The sequence below is a fragment of the Balaenoptera ricei genome, chromosome 17 (assembly GCF_028023285.1).
Source record: "Balaenoptera ricei isolate mBalRic1 chromosome 17, mBalRic1.hap2, whole genome shotgun sequence".
Taxonomy (NCBI): Eukaryota; Metazoa; Chordata; class Mammalia; order Artiodactyla; family Balaenopteridae; genus Balaenoptera; species Balaenoptera ricei.
Genome location: NC_082655.1, coordinates 3618995 through 3633003, shown reverse-complemented (window position 1 = coordinate 3633003; position 14009 = coordinate 3618995). Strand labels below are relative to the sequence as shown.

Sequence of the window (14009 nt, the reverse complement as noted above, 5' to 3'; positions counted from 1 at the left end):
CCAGGACTGAGCGCTAATGGCCTCCTTTCACGACCGCCCCGCCCCCTGCCCCCCTCCCCGCCACAGGATATAAGCACCTTCACCACGCTCCCCGTGGGGACCCGGACTGGAGGGTAAGTGCTTTGCCGCTGGCCACCCCACCTGGGTGGGCCCTTGGCTGCACCGCTTCCTGGCTGGACTCCGGGTGAGTCAGCTCACCCTGCTGAGATCCCGTTTCCCCAGGGGACCGTGAGAGGTGCCGACCAGAGAGGTGTGAAGAGATGACAGAGGTGACAGATGCAGCGAGCCTGGGACGCGGCGCGGGTGCTGCCTTCCTCCGTGCTGCAACGCTCCGCTCGCTCAACCAGCGCCAGCTGGCTGGACCCTGACCCTGCTGAGAAGTGGGGTCACCGAGGGAAGGGCCCCTCCCGCGGCCCCCCACCTTTTCACTTCTCTCTGTACAGAAGACCAACGCCTAACTCCACTACGCATGCCAGGCTCCCTCCGTGAGCCCCTGAGCGCTCTAGTTTTTGGCGTCTGGTTCTCAAAGCCTTCCATCTACAGCGCTTTTCCTGTCACAAGCTCCTCGGAGACAGGGGTCTTGTCTACCAAGCCCAGATTCACGTTAGCTGGCACGAAGGAACTTGCCTCGGTCCTGGAAGCCGTGCCTCCTGCAGCCTAAGGGTGCTTCCAGGATCCAGGGCGACGAGACCACACAACAGCCTGTGACCGTCCCACTTCCACAGAACCAGTGTGTGAACAAGGTAATCAGCAGACATTCCCATCAGAGTTGCCTCTTCCTGGGAGACACCCTGAGCGAGCCATCCTCTCACACCATGTGAACTGTGGGGCATCTCCCATCCCTGTCCCCTTGATAAACTTCTACTCACCCTTAAATAGCCCACCATGGCGACACCCCTTCTGTGAAGCCGCCCCTGATTGCCCTGCACCTGGCAGCTTCATCCTCTGAACCTCACAGCATTTGGCATAACGCTCTGTCCCTGCTCCCCAGCCGTGCGTTTAATCCTCAGATAACTCATACCCTCTTCGGGACCGGGCAACCCCATGAGGCCCTGCCTCCGCACTGCAGTCCCTCAGGCGACTCGCCACACACCCAACCCAAAGCAGGCACCGAGTAAAGACTGCTGGAAAAAACACGTAAATAGATAAGTGAACCTGAGGTTTCTCCAGAGTCCCACTCACCCAACTGAGTGTCTACCACGAGCCAGGCACTGATCGGAAGCTCAAGGCAGGGCCGCTTATTTTATGAAACCGTCCTTTTTAGTGCAGTCCTCCTAATGCCCCCACCCCAGTCTTTTCAAAATGGCATCCGTGTGCCTTGCTGAGCTGTACAGCCCGATTTCAGTTTCCCCAACAATCGTATCCTGTGTTCAGCTGTCAGTATGTGGAACCCCCCGACCCCAAGCCCAGCACTGATAGGTGGCCGTTAGAACAGGTCACTCACACAGATCTCAACACTGACAGAAAACACGTGATCCAAGTGAGAGCAGCACCGGCCCCAAGGAGGTCTTTCCTCATCCTGAACCCGTACTTCACTCGTGGGGCCCTGGACGTGGTGGAAGGGTAAGAAAATGCCCACTCTTTGGTCTGTATCTCCCTGCCATGCCATTTCTGAGTTATCTATGGCCAGCGTTCAATAGCTGACCCCTCTGGGGTCCTCCTCAGGGGTCCGCAGGTCGGGGTGGGCACCGGGAAAAGGATATGATGGTCCAGTGGATGTCCAGCTTGCTGTTGATCTCCAGGCCTCGGGCTTCCTGCCTCTCCTCCTCCAGCTCCTTGGAATTTGCAAACTGCCCCTTCTCCCCAGGGGATTCTGGGAAACTCTCAAAGTTGAACTTGTCCACTTGAATAGCCATTCTAAGAGAACGGGGAAACAGAGCAGAGAATTAATCAGGAGGGCAATTTCTTCTGTGGGCTGCTGGAGAAGCAGCCCATGCCAGCATGAGACAGGATAATGAATCATTATCGTTAGTAATTCATAACCGATTCATTCCAAGAAAATGAAATAATTGACTCCCAGGGTAGTATCAGCTTCAGAGCTGGCTCAACACCGTTTAGCACGGAAGACACAGTCAGAGTGTCCAACCCCAGAAGGAAATCTGAATTCTGGAATAGGGTAAGGCAGAGAGGAAGCAGGGGAAAAATCGCAGCGAGGCGGCCTGGCAATCACTTACCCCTGGGGCCCCAAAAGCCCAGGGGGAACTGCAGCCTCATCATCAGAGCCCTGCCTGCCGTGCTGCACTTCACCCTTGGCCAGATGGACTTGCTCACACACGCCGCGTGCCCCGCCAGTCGCACAGCTCCCCACCCGCCCACTTCCAGCCCCTGAGCCCAGGACCCCACCCTCCCTTCAGGTTTCGGCCCAAGTACAACATCCTCTACAGAGCCTCCCACACTGCTGCTGTGTCCCGCACTCGCAACCTTCTGGCAGTTTCCAGAACACACCAGGCTCTTCCTCCCTTAGTCTTTGTGCCCACAGCTCCCCACGTGGGAATGTTCTTCTTCTGACCCTTGGCACAGCTGGAGCCTTTCATCCTTTAGATTTGAGCTTAAGAAAGGCCTTCCCAGCCCACCTCTCCACAGCAGCTTTCCATCTCATCCCTCCCCCCGCCCCATTCTCCATTGCGGCATTCCACCTATTTCTGCAATAGCGTTTACCATGAGCTGTAAATATTTACTTCTGGATTTGTTAACTGTCTATCAATCCTACCAAAATTCAGCTCCTTGAGGGCAGAGATCCTCTTGTCTTGTTTACCAGTGTTTCCCAGGCCTGGAATAATGCCTGCCTGGCACATTGTAGTAACCGGTTCAGAGAAGAAATGAATGAGTGAATTAAGATCCTTCCCTAACACCCCAGGCCAATGTTTACCTCCCGCCCACCGCCACTGTTGCCCAGCCCGCACACCTGTATCCACGTTCAGCTGCGTCCCCAGGTGCTACAGCCCCTGGTCTCTAGAAGGCAGGCAGGCTCTAGCTAACCGCCCGCAGCCTGCCTCCACTCCCACTCCCATGCCCCTGACAGTCACATAGCCAGGGGCTATGTCTTACTGACGTTTGAAATCCCACCTCTTGGCACGAAATCAGGCATACAGCAGGTACTCAACAAAAATGTGTTACATGGATGGATAAAGAAAGAGGGGGAGAAAGGGGGACTCCTTCGTGTCAGGCCCTGAAGATGACTGTCACTCAACGGATAAAAGTAGGCATTTTCTTTTATTTCATAGCCTGTGCTGTGGCCAAAGTATTCTGCTGAGCCCCAGCATGCTCTAATTGGCATTTGGAGCTTCTTCAACAACCAGGAACTGGTATTCAGGGTGTATAAACATAAGATTAAACCCAAGGAAGAGGTCTTGAGAGCTTGGAAAGGACTACTGGAACGTTGGTAAATCCACAGCATTTGGCCGGGAGCGTGACGTTTAAGGGTCAGCTACTCAAGAGTTAGAGGCACTTCTGTGTAAGTGCAGAAACGGTGCGTTTCATAGCAAGGACCACTTTCAAAAAATTACATTTACTGTTCTTTTCGGATTATACAAGTAGATAGGCTTACTGTAAGAAGCTGGAAAATAGAGAAAAGCATACAAAAGAAAAAGCACTCAATCTTATACTCTAAGGTTGATATATTAATTCTATAGTCTTTTTTCTAAGCACTTGTATTTTAATGCAGTTTACATCATTATATAAGCATACATATAAGTCATTAAATAAGTATTAAATATATGTGACCACACATACATATACACATAATTTTAAGACGTGCTTTCTTCTCTTAATATAGGATGAGCAATTTCGCATCATTAAAAATTAGTCTGCAGAATATTCTACCATATGGCTGTATCATAATTTACTTAACAATTCCCCTATTTTTCATACTTTCAGGTATTTTCCATTCTTTAAAAAATTACTAGTGAAAAAAAATCTTAACAACCATCTTTGTGCTTAAATTTGTTCTCCGCATTTATGACTGTTAGACTCCATTCTAGAGGCGGAATTACTGATTTGAGGATGTGAAAACCTTTTGAGGTTTGGAGGCAGAGGACCAAGTTCCTTCTCAGAGAGCTTCTTCCCGAGGTACATGCCCCAAGCAGTGCGGGCAGGCACGCCGCTCTCTGCACCCTTGCCAATACTGACGATGATCAATTTTTAATCTGTGCTAGTAAGAGGCGAAATGCTGCCTCGCTGATGCTTTAATTTGCAGGTCTGTCTGAATTACTCCTGAGGTTGCACATTTTTTCAGGAGCTTATTAGCCATTTATCTTTCTTCCCCTGTGAGTGCAGCCGGAGTGCTTCTAATTTCCCACCCGGCAGAAGCGCTTCCTACTTCCAAGCTAGCCCGGAGCAAACGAGTGCTCTCCTCAAACAAGAGGTCAGAATATTTCCTAAGGTTCACTAAAAAGGCCAAATTCAGCTCATCGTCTGATAACTCAGAAAGAACTAATAACTGTCACCTGTCAGATGGGTGTGGACACATCCCAATGCCCAGCTCTCTTCTGGTCGAATGCAAGAAGGGAGAGAGGCCCGGCTCTCAGCAGCCTTAGGGTCAGAACGCACACTGGACACTGGCCACCAGGATTATATTTGTGTGACCGTCTGCGAGGGGGCTCTTTCAAACAATTTCTGACTGCGTAAGCGTCATACTATATGACCCATCTCCACCCTTCAGGAAAGTGTAGCCAGGTGTGCCCACAGAACAGGAGAGGAAAAAAAAAATGAAATGCAACAAACGCTCATCGCATACCCAGCCCTGGGCCAGGTGTTTTAAATATACATTCATCTTTTTTATTACTGTGGCCTAAGGATGAGTGTGATTTGCTTCCTTTTACAGATGCAATGACGCTCTCTGGGCATAAGCCACCTGCCAATGTCACAGAGCTGGCAGTCCCATCAAGAGCCTGCCGCCCAGACTCAGCGCTGCTCTGTTTTTTGCCGTATCTGGCTCTCCCTTGCTTAGGCAGAGTACCTAAAAGGTAATGGTTTTTGCTCGTGCTGTTTTCAGAGCCGGTGTGGGACACAGACCCGGTGACCGTGGGCCTGCCATCCACAAGAACCAGCGCACCCCCAAACTTACAACAGCCCTCCTGCCCCAGCGGCCCCAGGACACATGCTGCCAGCAGGTGTCCCGAAGGCAGTGTCCCTCCTCTCCCACAGATGATGAAATCGAGGTACCAGAAGTTGAGTGACTCACCCAGGGGCACCCTGCTTAAAATCCTGCAGCCAGGGTGGCAACCCCAGGACCCGAGGATTACTCCCCAAACCGCAGAGGGGCGCTGTCCACCTCTACGTCTCTCTCTCCGTGGGCCTGGGGCACGGTCCCGAGCCCCGCCGCCCTCCTCCTTCCTCCCCTCCAGGAAGGGGCCGGCAGCGAGGCCGGGAAACTTCTCCCAGAGCCGAGTCCCCACAAGTGAGCTCTCCGCCCGCCTGACACGCACACCGGTCCCGAGGGCCAGCACTGTCACAGGGGGAGCCACAGCCTGGTGCCCTGGGAGGCACCCTTGCTCCAGGTCCCTGGTGATGCAGCAGGTCCAAACCAGCTGCTCGGAGAGGAGGCGGCCCCACAGCCGTCAGGGCCGCTTATGGAGGAACTGAAGCGGAGCTGCTGGGGCCCCCTTGTGGAGGGGAGGACAGGAAACCCAGAGCTGCCTAGGGGAGGGGGGGAGGAGGGAGGGAGGGAGACCATCTACTGCAGCGGCCCCCGGAGGGGAGGGAGCTGAGGCCCCGGACGGCAGCCCACGTCCACCCCATGGGCACCGAGGCAGCGGAGGGCACAGAGCAGGGAGCCCCGGCTTGGGAGCAGACCACCTGGGCTGGACCCCCAGCTCTGCCCCGACGTGAACACGACCTTGGCCATGGCCCTCCACTTCCCTGAGCACCTCTGCGGAATGCGGTCGGCAGTAGTGACCTAGAGGGCGGGCGAGAGGTCAGCGCTCTCACTCAGTGCCAGTGGTCACGCCATCAGAGGTCAGCTCCGCCACAAGGCTCGTCCACAGCACAAACCCTCCCGGAAGGGCGGCACTGCCTCACAGTGCAAAACCCTGCACCCGAACTGGGGCTAATAAGCCCCGTCTTGTAAGATTTTGGGCAGATTAAGTAAGACGGTCCACAAGTGCCCAGCACACACACAGCATCCTACAAACAGTGGCCACTGTCACGATGATCAATCCCACCTTACATACGGGGAGACTAAGGGGCTGGCAAGTTAAGGAAATAACCTGAGCTGCTCGTGGAAGAGCTGAGATTCGGACCCGAATGCAGTTCTGGTGCCGACCCAGCGCCCTAGCGGATTCCCCCAGCCTCCTAACCGTGCAGCCCCCACCGCTATTCAGTCCTCTTCATCTTTGCCGCGTCGGAGTGAAAGAGAATTAATACTGCCATTGAATGCCAATTTTCACGTTTAATTTTATGGCCAAATGTGACAATAATAGTCAAGAGTTGGCACTAAAAAAAGGTGCTGTGATTTTTGAAGAGTCTATAAAAAAGCGGTGGTTTTTAAAATACCATATCATATGATTCAGCCTTTGAACAGCTGATAACCTCGCCAGGGAAGTCGTAATGATGACATTTAAATACAAATCAAGGAGTCGGATTTAGAAGGACTATCCACATATAATTAAATTGAACTTTCATTGGGAGATAATTGATAGTTATAAGATGGTATTCTAAATTTATGTGGCGCATCCTTCGGGAGTCTATTTGACTATGCAGAACGCCAGCCTACTTCTCTGTTTTATAATGAAGTACAATCCAAGTGAAAGGGAAGCGGCCAACCTTCCAGAGTCATCCATCCTGAATGAGAGGAGCTTTTGGCAGACAAGAAAATGGCATCAACACTGACAACCTGGATCACGCCCAAGAAGATCATTTGCACCTTAAGCCTCACAGATCAGTTATGGTTTAAAAAAAAAAAAAAAAAAACCTTCCTTATTATTATTTTTAATTGAAGAGAACTGTATTCTAAAAATCAAAGCACCATCAGGGATGGCACCCAACACGAGAGTGGCAGCACCCATGGCCACGGGGGGCCCAGCATGTGCCTCACCACCAGCACCTACGTCCGTCCTCACGGCAGCCCTGGCGGGATCACACCCACGTGCTGCCCAAGGCCACAGGGAAGGCAAGCGGGGCAGAGGACTCTTAACCCGGCCTGCACGGCCCAAAGCCCGCGGCAGGCGAAGACGGGGGTCCCAAGAGGTGTCCCTGCTCCCCGCGCTCCGGGCACACGCCGGGCTGACGCAGCTAACAAACGGAGCGTTCAGCAGGGTCAGTGCAGCTCAGACACGAGCACAGGCCTGGGGGCCAGGGCTCCACCCTCTAGCTGGCACCACGAAGAGGCTGGGATTCACCTGGAGGGGAGAAAGCTGAGCAGATGCCCGCGTCAGACAGATCCCGGCCTCTCTTGATCGCTGAGTCTGCCTCCGAGGTTCCAGTCTGTCTGAATCTCCAGTTCCTCATCTGTGGGTTGGAGGCTGTCCAGGGCCCACCGACCTCCTGCCTGGGTTTCCGTGAGTTCAGTGAAGGCCAAGGGTGGGGACTGGAGTGGGGACCAGGGCCTCTTGCTGCCGAGACAGCTTCTCGGAAGAATGACCGCATGGCGTGATCATGGGCGAGGGACCAGCTGGTTCCGCAGGAGAAGAGGACCAGGGACCCCACGTGGCATCCCCCGTCACCCCATGTGGCATCCCCCGTCACCCCACGTGGCATCCCCCGTCACACTCCCCCATACACGTGCTCCCCTGTCGTCCACACGCGGGGACCCCAGGGCACTGCCCCATCTTACAGACGGGTGAGCTGAGGGCAAACAGTCCTCCCCCCGCAAGGACCTGCCCTCCTGAGGCCCCTCGCCTGTCCTCACCGCTTCCTCCAAGCAGCTAACTCCACCCCCACCCTGCTCCAAGACCCAGCCTCCCTGAGAAGCCTCCCTGCCTCCCGTGCTGCCTTTCAGGCCGGCTGGGGCACCCCCTGTCACCGTGCCCCCGTGGTCCCCAGCGTCCTGCCCTCCTCCTCCTCGAGGGTGGCCAGGGCTCTGCCGACCCATCTCCAGCCCAGGGCTGCTTCCGCCACAGGCATATGTGCAGCCTCCGAATCACCCCCTAAACGCCGACACTTCCTGTGTAAAACTGAGATGAGTTTATTCTGTATTAGAGAAAAAGAAACAAAGCAATGCTTCTAATGTCCAGAGGCGCTGGCTCTGAAGCATCGGGAGTGTCCCCTTCCATCTCAGCCAACGTTTCTGCGGAAGCACAACCCCGTACCTTGCGTTTCTGTACATGAACAATTGTTTTGGGACCCGTTAAGTACCTTCCTCGGTGCAGAAAATAGCGCTTAATTAATAACATGAGATTTGCTCCTAACGTCATTGAGCTGCCGGCTGATCCCCCTGAAACTGCGGGAAGCAGAGTGAGGGCTGGATCCCTGCTTTCCGGGGTCACTTTTCATTGATTTCTCTCCGCTAGGCCTCCTGCAGGGGGGCCTTGCCGTCTAAACAGGGCTGGCCGGCCTGCTGGATCCCTGCCACAGGGTTCGGCAGAGGCGGGGACAGCCGGGGCCTCTGCGGTGCGGTGGGAAGGGGCGGGATGGCAGGCCAGCGGGCAGGGGTTCAAGCCCGACTCTGCTCCTGACGGGACGTGGGATCCAGGGCGGGTCACCTGACTTCAGAGTACCCTCTGGGACGGAGAACTGTGTGGAGGAACGAGCGTGGGCTTTTTGCAGCCACACAGACCTGGATTCTAAATCCACGCTTGGTCACCTAGGAGCCTGGTGGCCAGAGGCTGTACAAAGCAGTTAGGCCATATGAACAGGGAGCAGAGTACAGTTTCTTGTCCTCTGGGGTGTGTGCTGTGACCAGGAAGGTGGGCTGTAAGGTCCCTCTGGCAGCCCGGTTACCTGTGATGATTAAGAACTCACGTGGGAAATGGGTATCTGACCTGGGGGTTAGTCAGGACTGTGGAGAATGTGGACCACCTGGCATATAATTGGTGATCAAAATTACAGCTATTACTTTTGGGGGGAGGTAAAAAAAAGTTCTAGAATGGATTGAGATCAAAACAGGAAAGCATTTACAATGGCGTTTATGAAGTAAAAACCGCCAGGTAAATGCTAGGTACTTTATTTATTCTTTTCACTATCCCGTAATCACAAAGAATATTCCACCAAGGCTAACACGAAAGCACCTGAGCCTCTCGCTGTATCCTCAGCCCTGCATCCTAAACAGCTCCCCCCCCCCCCCACCGCTCCCAGAGGCCCCGCACAGGACAGGCTGGTGGGGAGACCCCACCAGCTCCTGCCCGTCTACCCTCATCTCCTTTCTCCCTCTCTTTCCACAGCCGGACTCACAGGTCCCCCAGCACAGCACGAGCTTGGCTGAAGCAGGGGCTTCCCTCCCCGGTAAGCACCAGAAATCACGCCAACAGTTCCCTGGATTTGCTGGGTCTCTAAGGGGGAGCTTGGGGTTTTCTCCAGTGCTCCTCACTGACTACTCTGGGGAAGTCTGTACGAAGATCAAAACACCTATCAGATGCTCTCCCGGTTTTCTGCTCTTCTTTTAGAGTCTGAAAGACCTGGCTTCTGCCTAGGCCTGCCTCTAATCAGCTGTGTCTTTGGAGAGTTACCCACTGGGAGCCCCCGTCCTGGGCCGGCGCGGGGGCCTTCCTGCGGGGGGGGGGGGGGGGGGGGGACACGCAAGTTAACCCAAGTAAGGGTCCGGCCACGGCGCAGCTGGCGCGTCATCAGGGTTAATTCCCGCCTGCTTCCAACCGTAGTAGGAAACGAGCTGCTTTCAAGTGGCAGGTGGACCCACTCTGCCTTGTATGAGTGAGTGAGTCCTTGCTGCTCCCCGAGGGCCGTGCTCCGCTCGGGTGGGCTGGGAAAGCCACCGGGGAGCTCGGATTAGAGCGGCAGCCTCCGCCGGGGCAGGTGGCGTGGCCGCCATGCAACCGGAAGTGAAAAGCGGGTGCATTAACACACGCCCGGGCTCCTCCGGCTCCTGTGAGTTCTCGCAGAGTAACGTGCTGGCCAGGGAGGGAGATCTAAGGCAGCAGCGTCCCCGTTGTGGAGCGTGCTTCACTCCCATCACCCTGCAGAAGACGTGGCTGCATCGTGGGGCGGCCTCTTCCTAAGGGTGTGGGCACCAGCCCGGGTCCCGGCCGGCAACCCCATCACCCCGATGAGGTCGGGATCCTGCAGGGCAGCTGCAGGTCAGTGACTGCACCCAAGGAACACGAGCTGATGGGACACTTCACTGTCGTCCCCTAGTCACCTTACTCCACAGCTCCGCCAGCCAACGTGCCAGGGTGGGATGTGCTGTGAGCCACATTAGGGTTCAAGCGGGGTGCTGGCCGGGCCAGACTGAGGAGGGAACCTGGGACCAGCCACCTGGGACCAGCGCGATGGTACTCAGAGAGCGGTCAGCACGACGCAGGCCCTGCGCTTGGCATTCAGGCACATGGGCGAATCCGAAGCAGCCCCCGTCTCCCCGTGGGAGAGGGACCTCGGGCAGACGGGCTGTGAGGTCTGTGACGAGCTGTGGCAAGTGCTATGCCACAGGGATGCTCGGTGCTTCTCAGAGTGGAAAGGGGACGACCAGGCCTGTCCACTGCCCTGAAGCTGCTCGGGCTGGGCGTCGGGGTGGGGTGAGGTGAGGAGGGAACAGCCCAGGCGCGGGGAACATCACAAGTGGCAGAGCACGGTGCGATGGCGCGTGAACGCCAGCTCGGCTCCCTGGGCGCCCGTCCGACTGCTCAGAGGGGCCTGGGAGGGACGAGGCCAGAGCGGTGAGCAGGCGCAGACCACGGAGGCTCCCACGGCCTCATCAGGGGGCGTGCACGTCCCCTGCTCGCTATGGCCGAGTGGATGGCCACCCCGCCAGGCAGGTGGACCCACGCTGCAAGGAATGTCAAAGGCTAGTTTTAAGAACAAAGGAAAAATTTTTTTAAAAATAGTACAAAAAGGAGAAACTGAAGGAGGCAGAGGAAGAGGAAACTACAGAGGGAGAGAACGATTACTGAGTATTTGCAGTCAGCACACACGCCCTCCTTCAAATGGTCTTACTGTCTTCACAAAGCAGATGAGGAAACCGAGGCACAGGTGATGGTGTGGTCGCCAAGGGTCAGGCCTTCCTGGACACCGACGTCCTTCCACAGAGCCCAGGTGGGGATGGCAGCCCGGAGCAGCTTCCTGCCTGTGCCGCACTGGCCCCTGGCAGCCAGAGGCCTCCTGTGCACACAGGGGCATCCACAGCTGAGGCTCCGGCTCCCCCCTCCTGTCCAGGGGACACCCAGGAGGGAGGCTGCCGGGAAGCCAGAGCCCAGGGCCTGGGTCCAGGGTTCCAAACTGAGAAGGCAACCTTCCTCGTCGCATCCCCTGGGGTCGCACAAGGCGTGGGGGCGGGGGGGGCTGCTGCTGTTTGGGGGGTGGGGTTCAAACCCACTCCACTCGGCAAACACGGGGCGGAGCCAGGATGCTCACAGGTTCAACCCCAGGCCCAGGGAGATGAAGAGAAAGAGGGAAACAAATTGGAACATCGCTGGCAGATTTTTTCCTGGCAGATGCTGCTAAAGAAAGGACGTGAGAGAAATACGTGGAAGTATTTTTGACATCTGGGTTTAAGACAGACCATGGCAGTTTCCCTCATCAAGCTAATCAGAAGCAAAAGAACCAACAGAGTTAAATAACCCTAAAATAGCTTTTGTAGAACAGTTACAGATGGATCAGACAGTTAAAACGATCAGAATGGAGTGCAAGGATCCTGGTACATTGCCAGTGTCAAAGGTAAGGGAAAATATACTGCATTTGCTGAAGGACAGTAACACTTCAATTATCCTCCGCAGAAATTAAAGTTCCCTTGTATAAAAATGCCCCTTTTAAGTGGAGCTGAACCTACAAAACATTACCATGTTGTATCAGTCTCTGGACAGAAATCTTTCTAAGTTGAGATGCAGATTTCCCACCTTCCACAGGACGCGTGCCTGCTTCTCTACCTAACTAGATCAAGGAAGGGAGGGTCTCAGGTAGGGGACGGGGCATCTGGCACTGAATCTGCATCTGGCGGGGGGGGGGGGTGGTCCCCTTGCCGAGACCTTGCTCACATCCAGGTTCCTTGCTGGGTTCTCTACAATCACGTCTCTTAATTCTCACAACCATCCCGGCGATAAATGTTATCACGATCAGTGTCCGAATCCTCCAGAAGAGGAAACCTCAGAGCCGTGTGTGGCCCTGGGGGGCAGAGGAGTGGGCGCTCTGGAAGGCGGACGTGGCCCTGTGTCCTTGGAGCAAAGCCTCCTCCCATCACAGCGTGTCCAGAAAGGGTCAGAGGCGCCCTGCAGATGCCAACCAGTCTCCAGGGTGGAGTCCAAAGGCAGGTGAGTCGCCTCTGCTGGACTCTGCTCTCTCACCAGCAGACAGGGTAACCCCCGGAGGGCGTCCTGAACACTGTGACCTCAGTGTGTCATCTGTAAAATGAGCACGTGATCTAGCTAAAAAGAGGTGATCTGTGGATTAATTTGAACAGTGTATTCTTAATAAGAAAGCCTTTTAGAAATCCTAGTTCTTTCATTGCCATGGTTATTACACGATACCTTCCCACCAGCACCTAACGCTCCATACATCCAAAACCAGAAGCATGCCACCTCCCAGCTGCTTCCCTCCAGGCCCGTCTCACTCCCGCATCACCCCACACACTGGGCCTGCGATCCCCCTTCCCTTTGCCCTCCAGGCCTGGGCAGCAGGCTGTGTGGACTGACCCCGCCCCCTCCCCACGCCCTAGTTCAGGCCTCCTGCCCCCTTCTGCGCGGGCCACCTGACGGCCATGTCATTCTAACTCCCAGCCTCTCCCCTCTCTGCCCTCTGCACCCTGTATGCAGAACTCGATCACAGTGTATATAAACTGCCCTGGTTCTAAAGGGCTCCTGCCACCCGGAGAACAGAACTGGGGATGAGGGTGATGATGCCTAAGAAAAGTGGATGCAAAATCCAAGGGACCTCAGTGTTCTGCTAAGTGGTTTCCTAGAGCTTCTAGAGCTTTCTTTAGGCAAAGGGGCCAAGGAGGTTTAGCAGAAGGAAGGCAGCAGCCGGGGGGAAGGCTGGAGGGGGAAGAGACCGGTGACGAGCCCGTGTGGAGGCTAGTGCAGTGGCCCAAATCCAAACCAAAACCGCCATCAGGAGAACAAAATTTCTAAGGTATGGAATTCCCAAAGGGATTTACAAATTGGAAATTGCCCAATTATCATCTGTGTGCAAATAACATTTTTGTAACCATCAACAAATAATGTACCTACAGAATATACTTATAAACACAGAAATAGAATTAAGGGAGATTCCTTTGGAAAATAAAAATTAGAATACATTTCCAGAAGGTCAAAATTCTTTCCAAGAGGCCTAAGTGCCAGGGAGGAATTCAGTTTTTACAGTGAGAACCCCTACCACGTACGAGGCCTTTCCCTGCACCAGGTGCTGTGCTTGGGCCTTTCTGGCCCATCAGCGCTCGGGGCTCCTGGCAGACGCGGCCACCTGCTGTGCTGAGCACCCTGAGACCCGGCTCTCATCTCACCCCCGTGAAGCCCCTCAGTGGAGCACAGTCATTCCCGTCTGTACTGACGGGGAAACTGAGGCTCCTAAGCCACCCCCGGGCTCCAGAGGGACACAGTCAGGGAGCAAGGGTGGAGGCCCGTGAGCCACGGTCCCCGAGTGGAAGGAAGTCGGCGGGATGCTGGGGGCAGGAGGAAGTGGGGGCCTTGGCCTTCGTTCCAGAGGTACCTATGTGGGTCCTCATGTCAACAACCGGCTCTTCTGATAAACCTCTTCACGTGACCAACCCAGAGCCGTCCAGCAAGACGGCAGCCTCCACGTGCCGCCCGACACCAGCGAAGGGAGTCCGCGTGGATGGGGCCGCACCAGCCTCCGTGACCTGCGCCGCCAGTCTCCAGCCCCCTCCTGCCGCCGGCACCACGAAGCCCTTACTGTCCCCACGCCGCGTCCACGCTGCACTCAGCACTCTGCACCTCCGGCCCTTCACCCGGCTC

At 55.4% G+C, this 14009-nt stretch overlaps 1 protein-coding gene across 4 annotated transcripts in view; it reads right to left on the bottom strand.

Annotated features, from left to right (window-relative positions):
* Positions 1 to 14009, bottom strand: part of TRAPPC9 (trafficking protein particle complex subunit 9) — a 670396-nt gene that overhangs the window by 119652 nt on the left and 536735 nt on the right. For all 4 annotated transcript variants that reach the window (XM_059901771.1, XM_059901770.1, XM_059901769.1 and 1 more), the window contains one exon: positions 1705 to 1857. In XM_059901771.1, coding sequence (XP_059757754.1) covers positions 1705 to 1857 — 153 coding nt within the window. The remainder of the gene's footprint in view (positions 1 to 1704; positions 1858 to 14009) is intronic.